Below are 19332 nucleotides of genomic sequence, written 5' to 3'. Positions count from 1 at the left end.
TCTATTTGGTACTTACCTGTGTGTGTGTGTGTGTGTGTGTGTGTGTGTGTGTGTGTGTGTGTGTGTTTGTTTTTGGTGTTCTTCTGCTACAATCTGAACATAATTTTTCCTTTAGTACACCCATAAGTTTTTGTTTAATTGACAAAGTGTAGATTATGTTTTGTGGAGCTGCGAATGTTTTGCAATTCTCAAAGAGATAAGGTTGAAAAACTCTAGGTGGCAGCTGATATGAAGAGGAAAAACTCATATGCTTTTGTGACATCAATTACTTCAATAATAAAGCAGCAGTCCACCTTCGTAAATGAGCAGTTATCATGGCTGACTGCTGTGTTGGGAACTTGGATTTGATTTCTGGTACAGATTGTTCTCAGCTTTTTGAGGCCAACTCATGAGATTCCTGACGAGTTAGTAGCAGTCTCGAGGTCAAGAAGCCTGGCAATGACTAAGAAAGTGGTGTACTGACCGCATGGCCCTCCATACCACATGCGATGGCAGAATTGGCTCAGCCTGACATAGCCTGTCTAGAGCCAGAAAATAATAAAAATTAAGTACCGGTAGTTGAAGCGGACACTGAAAAGGAAATGAGCAAAGGACAGAAAAAGACTATCACACAGCTCCCCATGTCACCAAAGAAGACAGTCAACAATACGCATTGAGCAAAGTCAGTTCAACTAATTAAGGAGAAATGGAGACTGTGAAACCAAACACAAAGGAAGATTGGTGTAAGGTCATCATGCTACCTGATGCTTGTTTAATCTGACGATTCTGATAAGAACCGACATACCAAATCATCATAGGGGACTGATGATCTTAGTTGTTGAGTCCCATAGTGTTCAGAACCATTTGAGCCAAATCATCATAACTAGAAGTTTTTATGAGAAAATGAGAAAAAATCCTCTAGATCACTTCTAAGTATCACAAACTATATGCAAGGATAAAGTTAAAGGGGGACAACATAGACAAATCACACTAATAAAATAGCTCCCAAAATTCAGTGGAACATTGAGAGATCAAGAACCTACATGGATTAGACGTTCCTTACAGTGGGGAGACCTCTTTGCCTGTCTATGCCAGATACTGAGTTCAGAGTCTGATGTCCTGATGGAGGAAACATGTCAGCACTGTTAGAGTTAGAGGGTCATTTGGAATTATTGACCTCTCTTAGTTTAGTTTTTGCCTATTTCATGGGTCATGATTACAGCCTCTTGCTATGATGTGAAAAATGTTGGTTTTACAACTGTAGTACACGTTCCCAGTGAAAATAAAGCAGCATGTTGACTATTTACAAGATTGTCTCAAGTTATGTACAGTGATTTTCTCTCTCTCTCTCTCTCTCTCTCTCTCTCTCTCCCCCCTCCCCCCCTCTCTCTCTCCCCCCCCCTCTCCCCCCCCCCTCTCTCTCTCTCTCTCTCTATCTCTCTCTCTCTCTCTCTCTCTCTCTCTCCCTCCCCCCCCCCCTTTAAATTATAATGCTCACCCACTTTCACAGGTACTGTGAGAGTTAGCTGCCGATATGTGCTCCAGTGAATAATTGCTAATCTGAATACATCAAGCAGATCCAGCAGTGTCCAAAATGAAGCCACTAGGATGAATTTTCAACAACTTGTCTGTGTTTAAGAACCTTGACTGTGATCATTTAATATGGGCAAACAACTTGTCTGTGTTTAAGAACCTTGACTGTGATCATTTAATATGGGCTTTCATGCCACTATTTGAATCCTTGGTGACATTTGTTTTCTGAGAATTAGGCTAAGTTGTAAATCATACTTTTGTGACCCACATTTTGTCTCTTGCTGTGACAGGCATCCTCAGAGACAGTGGAGTTGCAGTCAATTTTTTCACTCACGTAAACTTCTTTAAAATGTGAATCAGTGTAGGCAATATATGCTCAGCTAGCTAATACTTATAGGCACATGGGGTAATTTGATAGTCTGCAAAAGATGATTTTGACTGGCCTACCTGGAGAAGTGGTGGAACTTTTTAAGGCAGAGTGCTGTCTAAGAATGAAGTAGAGGAGATAAGTGTCTTATTGCACTGTTTAGAATATCAACAGGAGATATTGTAAATAATACCCAAATCACCTTGGAACTGACAAAAGATGAAGGAAGCTCTTTGAGATTTAAATTCTGATCAACGGTTTCTTATTCTTGTAGCAGAGAGGGACATTTCGTCAATGGTGATGAGGAAAAAAGATTCCTTCAGTAACGTTTTTAGTTACTAGAACTTGGAGCATGCAGAGTGCATAAGAGAAACAACAGAACTTTTGTGCTTAGGATAACTAATAATATAACATAAAGGCAGCAGGGGATCAAGTAGATAAAAAGACGAGAGCTAGTAGAAATCCTGGGGTAACAGGAGATTCGTTGAATTTAATTGATGAAAGGAGAAAATATAAAAATTCAGTAAATGAAGCAGGCAAAAAGGAATACAAATGTCTCAAAAATGAGATCAACAGGAAGTGCAAAATGGCTAAGCAGGGATGGTTAGAGGACAGAGGCATATCTCACTAGGGGTAAGATAGATACTGCCTACAGGAAAATTAGAGAGACTTTTGGAGAAAAGAGAACTACTTGTATGAATATTGAGAGCTCAGATGGAAACCCATTTCTAAGCAAAGAAGGGAAAGCAGGAAGGCGGAAGGAATATATAGAGGGTCTATACAAGAGTGATGTACATGACAACAATATTATGGAAATGGAAGAGGATGTAGATGAAGATGAAATGGGAGATTTGATACTGTGTGAAGAGTTTGACAGAGCACTGAAAGCCCTAAGTTGAAATAACGCCCCGGGAGTAGACAGCATTCCATTAGAATTACTGGCAACCTTGGGAGAGCCAGTGCTGACAAAACTCTACCATCTGGTGAGCAAGATGTATGAGACAAGCGAAATATTCTCAAACTTCAAGAAGAATATAATAATTCCAATCCTAAAGAAAGTTCAGTAATTTTCACATCTGTCAACACCTGCTATCAGTTTAACAAGCCACAGCTGCAAAATACTAACACGAATTCTTTACAGGTGAATGGAAAACCTAGTAGAAGCTGACGTCGGGGAAGGTCATTTTGGATTCCGTAGAAATATTGGAACACATGAGGCAATACCGACCGTACAAATTATCTTAGAAGATAGATTAAGGAAAGGCAAACCTACATTTCCAGCATTTGTAGACTCAAAGCTTTTGACAATGTTGACTGGAATACTATCTTTCAAATTTTGAAGCTGGCAGGGGTAAAATACAGGGAGTGAAAGGCTATTTGCAATTTGTACAAAAACCAGAAGGCAGTTATGAGAGTCGAGGGACATGAAAGGGGAGAAGTGGTTGCGAAGGGAGTAAGACAGGGTTGTAGCCTATCCCCGATGTTATTCAATCTGTATATTGAGCAAGCAGTAAAGGAAACAAAAGAAAAATTTGGAGTTGGAATTAAAATCTATGCAGAAGAAATAAAAACTTTGAGGTTTGCTGATGACATTGTAATTCTGTCAGAGACAGCAAAGGACCTTGAAAAGCAGCTGAACAGAATAGAAAGGAGGATATAAGATGAACGTCAACAAAAGCAAAACAAGGATAGTGGAATGTAGTCAAATTAAATTGGGTGATGTTGAGCGTATTAGATTAGGAAATGAACGCTTAAAGTAGTAAATGAGTTTTGCTATTTGGGGAGCAAAATAACTGATGTTGGTCGAAGTAGAGAGGATATAAAATGTAGTCTGGCAATGGCAAGGAAAGCATTTCTATATATTTGTTAAAATCAAATATAGATTTAAGTGTCAGGAAGCCGTTTCTGAAAGTATTTGTATGGAATGTGGCCATGTACAGAAGTGAAACATGGACGATAAATAGTTTGAATGAGAAGAGAATAGAAGCCATCGGAATGTGGTGCTACAGAAGAATTCTGAAGATTAGATGGGTAGATCACTTAACTAATAAAGAGGTATTGAATAGAATTAGGGAGAAGAGAAATTTGTGGCACACCTTGGCTAGAAGAAGGGATTGGTTGGTAGGGTATGTTCTGACACATCAAGGGATCACCAATTTAGTATTGGAGGGCAGCATGGAGGGTAAAAATCGTAGAGGGAGACCAAGAGATGAATAAACTAACCAAATTTGGAAGGATGTAGTTTGCAGTACATACTGGGAGATGAAGAGTAGGATAGAGTAGCATGGAGAGCTGCATCAAACCAGTCTGTGGACTGAAGACAACAACCACCACCACAACCTTCTAGCCTTCTTAATTTACCCCATTGAAAATAAATCTCTCATCAAATTGGAAACGTTACTACCAGGACTGTATAGTTAACCAAAAATTCAGAAACCAGGCATACCATTAAGACCAGAAATTCTATAGGTCAGGTAACTGATAGCACTAACAAACACTTCGTCACTCTTGAACAGCATTTGTCTGAAAAACCGAGATTTATATTTAAAATTCTTCTCAGTTTAGGGACAAATTAAAATCACTTAAGTAGAGCCCTTGAGGTCGTGTAGTTAGTTTTGATATTGTGTCATTGTGCCCCATGGTTCCTATGGATTAGGTAATTTCACAGTTGGAATGTATTTTTGGAAAGGGTAGGGATAATTTCTGTAAATACCGTCGTGCGTCAATTTGCATTCAATAGGACAACAAATTGTTGACTAAACTGATGGAAAGGCTATGGTGAGCCCATTCAGCTTAGTTGTTGTGAGTTTCTGTATGGAAAACTTTGAAGCAGCAGCTCTACATGTAGCAGAGTAGAAAATCACTTACTGGTTTTGTGATGTTGTTTATACTGTTGTTATATTATCTTATAAAGAAAACAACACTCAAAATTTTCAAATTTTTTGAACAGTATTGAATGTTATACGCATTTCCCTATGAAGAACAAGAAAGGAGGGCAGATTTAATTTTTGAATGTACAAAAAGTTATGAAAACTGTCAGATATTTAGTGCTCAAAGTCTCCTGAAAGCCCACTCACATGGGTAATGATGGAAAGGGTTAAATGAATCATTAATGATATACTTTCAGAAGAAATTTTTGGTAAATGGATGAATGGAAGAAAGGGCGCTACAATATGAGGCATCTGGAGCTTCTGATGGAAAAATAACCAACTAAAGAATAGCCACAGATTGTATCAGCAGCATGTCACTCATAAGAAGACACAGTACTGACACAATGTTTAACTTAAATGGGAAAGATGCTTGAAAATTTGCATGCTGCAAAGGATCTGCACCTTTTACTTGATGAAGCAGATGTATACAAAATACGGTGAAGTTTACGTAGTAACTATTAACAGAAGCTTCACAGAAGCTTCAGTGTCCTGTTTTAGAAGCACAAGAGTCATTGTCATTTGGACAATATGATGAAATCAGATGATAGCGGATAATGCATGGGACCACGGGATCACCATATTCTGTTCTCTGATACTACAGTTTCATCTATGTCCAGCCATTACTGAAGGAATACGGGGGTCGTAGAAGTTAAGAAATGCAAAAACTTAGCATGGACTTCAATGTGAGGCGCTTTTAATAGTTTCTGCATTGAAACACTGTTTGAAATTTGGCAGAAAATCCAGAGAGATTCTGGTAGTCTGTTACATATACCAGTGGTAAGACACAGTCAATGCCTTCACTGCATGATGGCAATGGTAATGTTATCAGCGATGGTGTCATTAGAATTTTAGTCGAGAACAGTTACCAAAATGATTAATTTAGAAGTAGGTAACCCTCAGTGTGTCATAGCATCTTAAAGTCACTTACTATATGCAAGTCTTCTGGTCCAGAATTTCTAACAGTTAGGTTCCTTTTGGAACTTGCTGTTGAAATACTTCTATTTTTAGCAATTGTGTGCAACAGATTTCTAGACAAAAGATCTGTCCCAAAAGACTGGAAAGTTGAACAAGTCACACCAATACATAAGAAAGGAAATAGAAGTAATCTACTACATTAAAGACCTGTATCATTCGCAATGATTTACAGTAGGATTTTGGAACATACACTTGGTTTGAACATTATGAAACACCCCAAGGAAAACAGTCTATTAATATTGGCCTACAACCCGCATGGATTCAGAAAATACCATTCTTGTTAAACACAACTGGTTCTTTATTCATATAAAGAAATGAGTGTTATTGACAACGGATTTCAAATTGATTCCATTTATCTAGATTTGTAGAAGGCTTTTGCCACAGTTCATCGCAGATGGCTTCTTATTGAATTGTGTGCCTATGTGGTATCTTTTCAGTTGTGCTACAACAATCACGATTTCCTGGCAGAAAGATCACAGTTTGTAGTAATTGATGGGAAGTTATCTAGTGCAAAGGAAGTTATATTTGGTGTTTCCCAAGCGAGTGTTATAGGCCCCGTACTGTGCCTAATCTACATAAACGATTTAGGAGCTAGTGTAAGCAGCCCTTTAAATTGTTTGCAAATGATGCTGTTTACCACCCAGTAAAGTCGCCAGAAGATCAAAACCACTTACAAAATGATTTACACAGGATATCTGTATAGAGTATGAAAAGTGGCACTTGACCTTAAACAATAAAAACTGTCTGTTCCTCACGATAAGTACTAGAAAAAAAAGACTGTCAAAGTTCAATATTATGAAAAGATCATTTCAACAGTATTATGAAAAGGATAGTTGCTACTGACAATGTATCTGAGATGCGAAGACTTAGGCACATAAAAAAAAAACTGTCAAATAATGAACTTTCTGCCAATAAGACCTTTGTCGAAAATAGGCAACACACGACCACAGTCTCTTTTAGCTGAAGCCAGACTACGAGCAACAGTGCATGAGGGGAGAGGCAACTGGGTAGGGGAAGGAGGAGGCTGGAGTGGGGAGAGGAAGGGATAGCAGATTAGGCATGGGGTACAGCAAAGTGCTGCTAGTGGGAGCTTGCAGTGATGTGGTGGAGAGAGGACAGTTAGGTGCGGTCGGGAGATTAGACGGAAGGTAGGGGGGTGCGGGGAGGGGGGGGGGGGGGCGAAAGGAAAGAAGTACAAAGACTGGGTGCATTGGTGGAAGAAAGGGCTGTGTAGTGCTGGAAATGGAACAGGGAAGGAGCTAGGTTGGTAAGGACAATGACTAATGACAGTTGAGGCCAGGAGAGTTACAGTAACATAGGATAATATTGCAGGGAGAGTTGTCACGTGTGCAATCCAGAAAAGTTGGTGTTGATGGTAGGGTTCCAGATGGCACAGGCTTTGAAACAGTCATTGAAATGGAGAATGTTGTGTTAGGTGGTGTGCTCAGCAACAGGTTGATTCAGTTGTTTCATGGCCACAGTTTGACAGTGGCCTTTTATGTGGACAGTCAGCTATGCCCATGTAGAATGCAGCACTGTGGTTGCAGCTTAGCTTTTAGATCAGGTGACTGGTTTCACAGGTAGTCAGTCCTGCCTCTGTTGGGATAGGTGATGCTTGTGACTGGACTGGAGCAGGTGCTGCTGCTGCTGCTGCTGCTGCTGGTGATGGGACAGGTCTTGCATCTAGGTCTTTTGTAAGTATGAGAGCCGTGAGGCAAGGGGGTTGGGAGCAGGAGTTGTGTAGGGATGGATGAGAATATTGTGTAGGTTCAGTGGGCAGGGGACTACCACTTGGGGGGGGGGGAGTATAGTGGGTAGGACATTCCTCATTTGAGGGCATGTCAAGAGGTTGTTGAAACCCTGGGGCAGGGAATGTAATTCAGTTGCTCCAGTCCTGGGTACTACTAAGTCACAAGAGGTATGCTTCTCTGCGGCCGGATGCTGGGACTTTGGGAGGTGTTGGGTATCTGGAGAGATAAGGCATGGGAGATCTGTTTCTGAACAAGGGTCATTATGGTTTGAGAAACTGCTTGTCACTACAGATGTGACGGCCAGAGGTGGCTATGTTGCATTGATGGGACTTCCTGGTAAGGAATGGGTTGCAGTTGTTGAAGTAGAGGTATTGCTGGTGGTTGATAGGTTTGGTATGGATGGAGGTACTGATATACCTATCTTTGAGGTGGAGGTCAACATCAAGGAAGGTGGCTTGTCGGGTCGAGGAGGATCAGGAGAAGTGAATAGGGGAGAAGGTGTTGAGGTTCTGGAGGAATATGGATAGGGTGCCCTCACCCTCAATCCAGATCACGATGATATCAGTGAATCTGAAAGCAGGTGAGGGGTTTGAGATTCTGAGTGTTCAGGAAGGATTTTTCTAGATGGCCCATGAATAGGCAGGCATAGGCCGGTGCCCATTGCCATATCCTGGATTTGTTTGTAGGTGATACCTTCAAAGGGGAAGTAATTGTGGGTGAAAATGTAGTTTTTCATGTGACCTGGAAGGAGGAGGTTGTAGGTTTGTAATCTGTCGGGTGTCCATAGTGTTAAATAAAGGCTCAGCTGCGAGCATTGGAAACATTAGTATAAAGGGAGGTGACTACACAATAATTGCACAGACTTAAAGGCTGTTGATTCAGCTAAGTATCTAGGCATTTGAGCCATGAGCAAGTTAAACTAGTGCTATCATGTAGAAAATGTGGTAGAGTAAGCAAACTGAAGACTATTTTATTGCTAGACCTCTTAGAAGATGCAGCAGGTCAATTAAAGAGACTGCCTATACTATGCCTGTCTGTCCTCTTCTGCAGTTTTGCTGTGAGTTTCAGTGTAGAATCAACTGACTGTAACTCCATTGGCTCTGAGGACGTCTTCAGCAGTAGGAGACAAAACATCAGGTGCAAATATATTCCTTAGACCATGGCCATATTTCTAGGAAACTGATATTACTAAGTATTCTGACAGTCGCTAAGAATGGGAGAATCACATTACAGCTGTAATCCACAAAGTAACTGATGAATCTGTACCAAAGCCTCAGGGTCACCTGCGGCAATTGCCTGTCCATGGTGGAGTGAGTCGTGCCACTATGTAATCTGGAGAATTTACACTGTTCTGTGTAAGTTCTAATGCTGAATAATTGTCAAGAGCCTGTCAGCCTTTGGAACAAGGAGATGACATTTCAGTGAATGATTAGAGACAGATGCAGAAAATACTGACACAGATTCCCAAATACTGTAAACTGTTCTACCAAAATGTAAGTAGTATGTGAGACCATTAATATGATTTCTCAGAGAGAGAACAGGTGTCACTTTATAGTGTAAATATTGAATAGTTGCCTCCAAACCAGCCCAGGAGATATTCCATAGTAAACTGCAGAGTATTTTGCAGGATAACAGTCACTGTAAACAAGGATACAGCATTTTATCATCATCATCATCATCATTGTCATCAACTTTTGATAACAAAAATGATGTGTGGACCTTTTATTTAAGCAATGACAAAGAAATACCAACCTTTGTTGTTGTCTGTAGCTTGCTATGGAACACCTAGTCATGATAAGCTTTTTTGTAATACATGTTACAGGGGCAACTAAAGAAATCTCATAGCTTTGTTCAACCAAATTTGGCAGACAAAACATTTTCGTGACACTTTGAAGCAAGCAGTTTTAATCCCTCTCTTGACACTACCAACCAAGGAGTGGATGTGTAAGACACTGGACTCACATTCTGTAGGGCTTAGCTTCAATTACTCATCTGGCCATCCAGATTTAGATTTTCCAAGGTTTCCTAAAATTGTGTAAGGTAAATACTGTGATGGCTCCTTTCAAAAGAACACAACTTTAATCACCTTCTCTTCAAAGGAACATTAAAACATTGATCTTTCCTCCTACCTTTCCTCAAAACCAGGGAAGGACAATAGATGGCTAAGTGGCTATTTTAATATTGCTCTGATCATCTCATTGGGAAGATTTTGCTGTGGATAATTAACCGCTCTTGAATCCAGAGAGCTAACAAATCTCTTCCAACACAGTTTCAGAAGATATAATTTCAACACAAATAACTTTACTGTGGTGAATGTGGGTATTAAACAGAATTTTCAATATGATCATCATCTCTTATATGTCATTTTTGGTCTGGGGTGGTCATACAGTTCCACTTGGAAGCATAATGTACTTGAGACTTGCTCCTTCATTGGAGCATTTGGAGTTGACTGCATTTCAATTCCTGACCAGTGTCAGTTTTTAAACAAAGATGCACGTTCTGCGAGCATTTCTGTGAAGCATAAAATACGTAAATATGGGGAAAAAACAGCAGTGTTTTATATCGACAGAGTTTGATATTGGTAATCGCTGCTTCGTGTGTGGTTTCGGTCCCCCCCCCCCCCCCTTTCGGTCCCCCCCCCCTTTCGGTCCCCCCCCCCCCTTTCGGTCCCCCCCCCCCCTTCAATTCAAATACATATGTCATTTAAATATAAAATTCATCAAATATTTGCTGATTAACACATAACTGATTATCACTTTCATGAAAATTACACATCTTATTTTTAATTACATATTGCAAAAAGAATCTAGTTTTTATTTTAAATACAGGGTGGGTCAGGAGGAAAGGTATATGCATTGAGGGATGATAGCATTAATGATTCTGAATAAAAAACTCTGTATGGGCAAATGCAATCTTCCAAATGGTTTCTGAGATAGAACACATGTAATATCACTTTTCGTGAGTCACTCGAAACCCGCACCCTCCAGCGAAAACATGTCACAGTACAAAGTTACATTAATTTTCCTACAAAAAAGGACCAATTCATGTTTCTCTTGGACTTACAGTTTGCCCAAAGACAGCATGAGGATACTGAAAACCTGGCACAACACTCATGCGCTGTAACTTAGGTACTCTTTATAGCCCAATTAGAAGTAGTTTCCCGACCTGATGGAACACAAGTGTCCTGTATCAAACTGTTTGTCTCAGCTTTCCCTACATGACTGTCGTACATTGTGAACAATAATGATGTTTGAATAAAACAGAAAATAAGTAATAAAGTATTATTACACACCTTCTGTATCAGAAATCATTCACAATAGGGCATTTGTCAGTATGAAGTTTTTTTGTTTAGAATCGCTTATACTATCACCACTCAAACCCTGTACCTTTCCTCCTGACTAATCCTGTATAAGTTCTTCATTACCAATCTTTGTTAATAAAAACATTTCAAATCAAACTTTTTTCCATCTTTGTGTCTGTTATGCTTCATGGAAACAGTTGTGGAACATATTCCTCTGTTTAAAAATTTACCACAACTAGGAATCAAACATGAGCCACCCAGACAGTAGGGGAGCATTCTTTCCACAGAGGTGTTCTGCTTGCTCAGATAACTTCAAAGCCAATGTTCTTGAGAATTTTTGAGAGTTGCGTGAAGCTCCTTCGCGTGATTGATGTTTGAGTTCTAAACTCAAATTTGTTGTGTGATCTCCTGGTAGAATAATATGCTGCAACCTCGCTGCCATGAAATCCACAACAATTTTATTTTATGTGTATCAGTGACTACGAGCTGTTATGAGCCATCCCAATGCAGCAGTGTATTACAAACACTCATTTACAGGTGTTGAGCAGTTTCATATTTGTAGAGCTTGTCAGCATAGCTCAGTCATATTCACTCTGTTTGTCAAGAACAGGCACCCCAATAAGCAGATTCACAATGCATTTCAACTAGTATACGTTAGACTCCAAGAGCAGCCAGAAGAAACCAAGAACTCCTCTAGAATGGTTTCCCTGCCTTATGTGGGAAGTGTGTCTTTCAAGATGGGCAGACTCTTGGAAGAAACACCAAATAAAATGTGTCTTCTGTTTTTGAGTGTGAACGTGTACATTGACCAAATGTGTTGTGTTGTTAAAGACAGAAGTGATGGTCTTAGGCATCACACCACATTGGGTTAACTGAAAAGATCTGCTGTTACTGAGCAGAATCTTGATAGGGGCATGTGATGAACTTTGCAGAAACCAAGGCAGCTCATACATCTCCACGTACTGGGACTGCATCATTAAAGAAAGCAGTCTGAATATGGACAGCTAATATGTATATATTATATGTAATATATATATATAATATAATTAACAGAGGCACCCATTTTCAACTCAGCAAAGGAGGGGAAACAGCATTAGCAACACTAAGAAATTGGCTGCAGACAAAAGTTCAGTGAGATGACACCAGTGATGAAGCTAGTACAAGTAAGCTGAGTACAAGCACTGTGCCCACTCTCATTCACTGAGGTCCACAGCTTGCAGGTGCACTTTCTGGTTGTCAGACACTGACAACAAAGCTCCATAAGGGAATTGAGCAGTGGATGCTGCATGTGCAGTGTGGTAAAATCATGCGATGGCATTATAGCCCCAAATCATTTTGTCTGCACTTTTCTGGCAGACCTGTTTATAAATTGGTCAGTCACAACTGCCATCCCCATTTGCATCTGAAGATGGCAAGTGGCTGTCTCATGAAAATCTCATTCAGTTGTCCACCTGCTTTGCTTAGCTGAGTGATAATGTGTTTGCCTACCATGCAGCAGGCCCGGCTTCAATTCCTGGCAGGGTTGGAGATTTTCTCCACTCATGAACTGGTTGCACCATCATCTCGTCATCAGCCATTCACAAGTCACCCAATGTGGCGTCACCTGAAATAAGACTTGCACCCGGCGGCCAAACTTCCCTGGATAGTGCCTCATGGCCATCAGTGCCACACAGTTATTTTTTATCATCATTCAGTTTAACCAGTACAATTCAATACTGTGCCTGAGGACCTCTACAGTATTACTACTTTTGCTCTGCTGCTACCAGTTTCAGTTCCTGTGTCATCCATGAGTGTTTGGATACTAAGTTTGGCGCATCTAACAGCCTTTGCTAAGTGTTTCAAATGAGAAATTAAAATTCAGGGTGAAAAGATATTGGTAGTAATATTTGCTAATGGCAGTGCTGTGCTCAGTGTAGATGAAGAATAGTTAAAGGCCCTGTTGGATGGAATGAAGAGTCTACTGTGTACAGAATGTGTATTGAGAGAAAACCGATCAGAGACAAAAGTAATGAGGAGTAACAGATACGAGGTTTGCAATAAACTTGTCATCACTGATACCGACAGAATTAAGGGAGTCTGCTAGCTTGGAAGTAAAATAATACATGATGGATGAAGCAGGGATGACATGAAACCAGGGTAATCCAACCAGAGAGTGCATTCCTGGCCAAAAGAAGTCTGTTAATATCAGACATAGTACTTAATTTGAGAAAGAAATGTCTGAGAATGTAGATTTGGAGCACACCATTATATAGTAGTGAATCATGAATTGTGAAAAAACAGGAAAAGAAGAGAACTGAACTGTTTGAGATGCAGTACTGCAGAAAGATGTTGAAAATCAGGTGAACTGTGAGGTAAGGAATGAGGTGGTTCTCCACAGAATACACAAAGAGAGGTATGCTTGGAAAACACTGACAAGAAGAAGGGACAAGATTATAGAATGTGTGTTAAGACATCAGGGAGTATATCGTATGGTACTAGAGGAAGGTGTAGAGGGTAAGAACTGTCGCAGAAGATACATATTGGCTGCTGACAAAGCTTGAAATTGTCTTTTATGTTAAAAAGTTCAGGAGGACTATTCTAGATTATATTTTTAAGATATGAAACGTTTGGCCTTATTGACGTCCTGTTCAACCAGCCCTCTCCAGAGTCACATTGCCATGGCATCTGTGTAGTTAAAATAAATTAATATGTGAAGGGGAAAACCCACAGCTGCTGTTAAGGAGGAAAGGAAACTTTTTGGCCATATATTGAGACACAGTAAATTTTTAAAAATATATTAGAATGATTTTTTAAAAAAAAACACTAGCATATCAAAGTAGAAAATAATAGAACATCTGCAAGTCGTTACGAAAGTTGACATTATCAAATAATGAAGAGTGCAGCACAAAAATGTAGTAAAGTGGTAGCAGAGACAAGGTGTAACCTTTATAAGTTGATGTTGAGTTGATATAACATCTCACATCAACACTGTGACTTTACACCAATCTACACTGTTGATTGTGTGCAAGGTGACTAATTCGGCTGTTTAGTTATGCACTTTATTTGTGATGTCACGATCAGCGTACTGAATAAATTTGTGATCTATGACACAGAGCTGCAGTTTTGAGGGCATTGGAGTGAGTGGGATGTATTCAAGATGATAAATTCCTCATCTGCCTTTACTCCCCAAGTGCTCTGAAACCACCCAGTGTCTGTACACAACAAATCAATTTGGTCATCCCAGGATTCCATCCTCCACCCACAGTATCTGGGAAAGAATGCAATATATTGCTGAAGAATGCAATATATTGCTGAAGAATGCAATATATTGCTGGGTACGTGGGCTTAAATAAATTTGGGTGTGTGAGTTATTGGCCAAATAGTACATAAATGCACAACACATGTAATGTGTTCAATAATATCTTGAATATTGTGTAATTTGTGCCTGGGTCATCTATAATAGTAACAAACTGACACAGAAAAGGGAAGTGGTTTATTCTTTAGTGGATAAGTGAGTTATGGAGAAAAAAATTAAAAGTGATTGTCACCGGAGATAGAGCAGGCAGAAGAAGTTGCTTGGAGGAGGAGGATGAAGAAACAGAAAAAGTGAGAAATTGCTCCTGTAAAGGCACAAGTCCAGTGCCATAATGGGTGAACAATGAAATATCACTATATAATGGAAACTATTCGTTTAGAAAATATTAAGACGCACCCATCTTCACTAAACAGTCATTTTGTGTTTACTATTCTTTTTTGACCATTTCCACATTGCATTCATTTCATAAAGTGTGAAATCATTTCTAGCTGATCCCCCATAAGTGTGTGTGATATAGTTATGTGACACTTGTAATTTTTACAGAATGTGTTGTGCCTTCATGTTTTGATAATGTGTTTACAGTAATGTTTATTATATTCCATATGTTTTTAGCATTTATTGGCTGCACACTGCAGGAATGTAATAGTTTTCGTAATTATAAAATTGTTCTGATGTGCAGCTGATGTATGGTAATAGAGTAACTATTTCTCGCAATTTATGAACAAAATTTATGCCATAGTCTTCAAAAATAGAACTCAGTGATGTGATTTTTTCTAACTTTAGTGTTTGATTTGTTTATGCAAGTAGCATGATGATGGTCAGTGACTGAAACCATTTGTAAATACTTGTAAAGCTGTATGTCATGAATTTCTTGAAATATTTAACAGCTATTGACACTTGCTCAAAAACAAAGGTTAAATTATCTGTGTGTTCCATAATAGATGAAATTCACAATAAATGTTATGATGTGAAACATAATGGAAAAAGATGCACATACACTTTGAAAATACACTCTAAAGAAGGGTGGGGTGGGGGAGGGGGAGAGATGCACAGTGAAGGAATTGTGTGAATGGGACAGAAATTGTTAGACGTTATGTACATGTGTAGACAAAAAAATGATTACAATTTCAGAAAAATTGGATGACTAATTCAAGAGAAAGAGCTTCACAAAAATTGGGGAGAGATCCGATGAAGTTTTTGGCCAAGGTAGGGTTTAGCTAGTATGAAGACAAGCAGTAGACTATTTCCATTTGTGGGAGGGTATTATCTTTTCGAAATGTAAGCCCAGGATGGCTTGCCATGAATGGCAACAAAACAAGGTGTAGAATATCATTGATACAACACTGTTCTCTAAGAGTGCACAGATAACGATTAAAGGGGTCCTCCTGTTGGTTGTCATCCTTGGTACCCTTACAGCAGGGTGCCATGTTGATGATATTCTACTCCACATTTTGTTGCCCTTCATTGCAAGCCATCTTGAGATTACATTTCAGCAAGATAATGATTTCCTGCACACAGTGAGAGTTTCTGCTGCTTGTATTGGGCCTTGCCAATCCCTATGTAGATCAACAAGGTCACTGGATCTCTCTTCAGTTGAGAAAGTTTGACGCATTGTGTGCAGGATCCTCGAACCAGCTTGGGATTTTGATGATCTAACATGTCAGTTGGACAGAATTTGGCACAATATCTCGCAGTAAGGTATCCAACAACTCTTAACCAACCAGTGCCAAGCTGAGGAACTGCTTGCATAAAGGCCAGAGGTGGACCAATGCATTAGTGACTTGCTCAATTTGTGAAGCTCTATCTCTTGAATAAATCATTCAACTTTTCAGAAATTGTAATCTTTTTTTTCTCTGCACATCTAAATCACACCTACCAATTTCTGTCCCAATCACATAGTTCCTTCATGGTGCCTTGTTTCTTTTTCTTAGAGTGTATATATTTGTAATAGCTAGATACATCTGTTGTGTTGTTGTTGTTGTCGTGGTGATCTATGGTCCAAATACTGGTGCGATGCGGCTCTCTACACTAATCTATCCTGTACAGCCCTCTTTGTCTCTATGTAGCTAACTTCTGCAGCTTATGCAAAGAATTGGAAAGCAGATTCTAAAATGTGCAACAACAAATTATTGAACAAGTTTAAAACATTGCTGAAAATAATATTACAACCAACAATTACATAAAGCAGTAATGGTTTACCCAGAGTTGACATATTTCCACCTACAACGTCAGGATTTGTATTGACAAAGGCAATAAAACTGAAATAAGCTTATATACACAAATAAAATATCAAGCAGCATACTGTTTTCCAATTCTCTGCATGGACGTTCTACTGTGGCATAGTATATGCTTCAGGTTCCACAATAAAGGAAATTCCACAACTTAAATTGATTTGAATCTTCTTACTGTAGTCAAGCCTTGGTCTGCCTCTAAAATTTTTCCATCACCTTGAGATGTCCTGTCAACTAATCACTTCTTTTAGTCAAGCTTGGCCATAAATTCGTATCCTCCCCAATTCTGTTTAATGTCTCTTCATACCTATTTTTGGTATTTTCTTCTTATCTATTGCTTTTCTGTTGATTTTGCAAAAAATTAATTACCTTACTCCGTTGTGTGAATATTTACTGCATTGTTACTAATTTTCATTGTTTCAGTCCTTCACAATAAAACTAAAAATTAATTTGAGTTGCCTGTAACCTGAAACTTAAAAAAAATATTTTGCCAGTGATGCTAGTTTAATTTTAAATCTCTTTCCACAGAAAAATCGCATAGAGAGGCAGAGTTTTGGTCCTACATTTCAGCAAGACTTGTTCAGCACTGTTGGTCCAATTTTTGTTGTGACTGACAGTTCCCCACCGAAGGAGGATCTTGAAGAACTGGTGCAGCTTTGTGGAGGCAAGATTGTGACTGCTGCTCGTAGTGCAGCTATTGTTGTTGGTGGCCAAACGAGGAATAATATGGCTATTTGTGTGTCTGCAAAGTGGATTCTTGATTCTATTACATCTGGTTCCCTCCAGGCATTTGTTGATTATGATATAATACAAAATCCAGCCTAATTGTATTTATGCGATCTTTATTGCGCATTCTTGTATCCATTTATTGTGCTGGAACATCTCATAAGTATTACATGCGGATTGTTGAATGAATTGCAGCTTATGAGAATTTCATGTTCCTTAGGTTGGTTATTATACCAGAATGTATGTAGGGTGATTTCCAATCTTTGCTGGTGCTTGCCCCATCATCACTCCTTTTTTATTGTTATTTCCTTTTGAATAGCAGCTGCTAAAACATTGTGAAAAAAATTGAACACATGAATTTATTTTTCATAGTGTAAGAAAAAAATACATCACACTTTTTGTGTCACAGTACTGTATGTAGTGGGTTGTGTGCCACTCTAAATACCATTTGCCACATAGCATTTTAGTATATATAATGCGGCTTCCACATTGTGCTGTCAAGAGTCCATTTTGAATTTTTTCTTGTTGTTAGTGGAATGAAGAAACTACTGAGATCAGTTGTGGCCATTTTTTGTAATTTCGTTTAGTATGTTGTTATGCTGTTTTGCATAGGTCTTTTAAGATTATTTAAATCATTGTAATATTGATTAAAGAAAGCAATGTAATTGTTAACTGCATAGTATCAGTTTTGTCTATCAGGAAATGCTTATTCTGATTTAGTTTTTGTTTTAACATTTTTGTTATGACAATTATTTATGTGTAAATTTTATATTGGAGCAATTAGACTTTGTGATTTAAGTACAATTCATTGTGTTATCCTACAATGTTGCCCATTAACTCCAAAGAATGGACTTGTAGTTCATTATTTAATAAAGCTATTGTTGTCGTAATGTAAAAAAGAAAGAAACGTCTTTTCCTTTGCATGACAGTATGGTTGTGGAAGATAGGAACACCTCAAGAGGAATGAAGACAAACATGAATAACATATAAAATAATTGTTTATTGCTCTGAAGAGAGTGCAGTTACTATATCAATATATCGCTAATATACAAAGTTCTAAAATACAATTGTGCTAATTTCAAACTGCAAAAGATTAATGTTGTAATAAGTTATATGTTCTTGGAAGTTACTTCTGTAGCTGATAACAGTTGTGCTATTGTGAATGAAACCTTCTGAAAAGAAACAAAATTGCACTGTTCAGGGGATGTCAAAGAGAACAATTTGGAAGAAGGCAGTTGAAAATATGGTTAACAACTGCAGTGTAAGAGACCACTTATGAACAGAGGGGTTACAAATTGCAAACAAATACATTAGCACATGTCCATGGGCCCCCTTACACACACACACACACACACACACACACACACACACACACACACACACACACACACACAGAGAGAGAGAGAGAGAGAGAGAGAGAGAGAGAGAGAGAGAGAGAGAGAGAGAGAGAGAATTTCTTGTAATCAGAAACAATTAAACAATGAAATAACTGTAGTGAACCAACAATATCCAGTCTTCCAATATCTAAAATTGAAGCAATATTAATGCTTGATCACAGTCAATACTTCATTAATTTCCTTTGTTCATAATTTCCAGTTTCGAAGTTATTTTAAATAATCTGTGATAACAGATTGTATGACATTGTGGTATCTCTCTATAATGCATAAGTGCGATGAGATGGACTTTGTAAAAATGTATGTTTTGACACATTTTTGTATATATATATATTTGAATATGCTTTGTATCAAATGAATAACTCTATTTCCATTCACAGTGTAAAAATTTGATTGACATGTCACGATACATTCATCATGTACACAAAATAATTGTTGTTTACAAAGAATACAATAAAAACAAAATGTAACTTGATTTCACTAGAAATCATCTTATTGGTAAGATTTCCTTGTAAATGTTCCAGGTAAAATTACGTGAATCTCATAATTATTTGTTTACAGAATGTCCAGAAATTTGCTGTTATGCAGTTAGAGTATAAATAAGTACATAATTGTTTCTTGCTTTGTCAGGTTAAACATGCTTGCCACTTTTGTCCTCTCAAGATGGTTACGATTTAATATTCATTTGGGTTAATTAAGCTCACAGGGCAACAATATTAATCAATTTTGTATGTGAGCCTTGATAAGTGAACTGCAGCTCTGTCTTCAAGTGGACGGACTGCATGCAGAACTTCTTAGTCAACCAATCAACTGTGTCACATCTTCTCTAGAGCAGGCCATTTCAGCTTTG

At 38.5% G+C, this 19332-nt stretch overlaps 1 protein-coding gene across 5 annotated transcripts in view; it reads left to right on the top strand.

The window, feature by feature from the left end:
• LOC126267990 (uncharacterized) overlaps nt 1–18512 on the top strand; it is a 224314-nt gene extending 205802 nt beyond the window's left edge. For 4 of the 5 annotated variants that reach the window (XM_049973347.1, XM_049973351.1, XM_049973350.1 and 1 more), the window contains one exon: nt 16891–18512. In XM_049973347.1, coding sequence (XP_049829304.1) covers nt 16891–17187 — 297 coding nt within the window. In that variant the 3' untranslated portion in view covers nt 17188–18512. The remainder of the gene's footprint in view (nt 1–16890) is intronic. The other variant, XR_007549062.1, reaches the window with a different exon arrangement.
• The last annotated feature ends 820 nt before the right edge of the window (nt 18513–19332 follow it).

Source organism: Schistocerca gregaria, chromosome 4 (assembly GCF_023897955.1).
Source record: "Schistocerca gregaria isolate iqSchGreg1 chromosome 4, iqSchGreg1.2, whole genome shotgun sequence".
In the NCBI taxonomy this organism is placed as follows: domain Eukaryota; kingdom Metazoa; phylum Arthropoda; class Insecta; order Orthoptera; family Acrididae; genus Schistocerca; species Schistocerca gregaria.
This window is presented reverse-complemented; position numbering and strand designations above follow the sequence as displayed.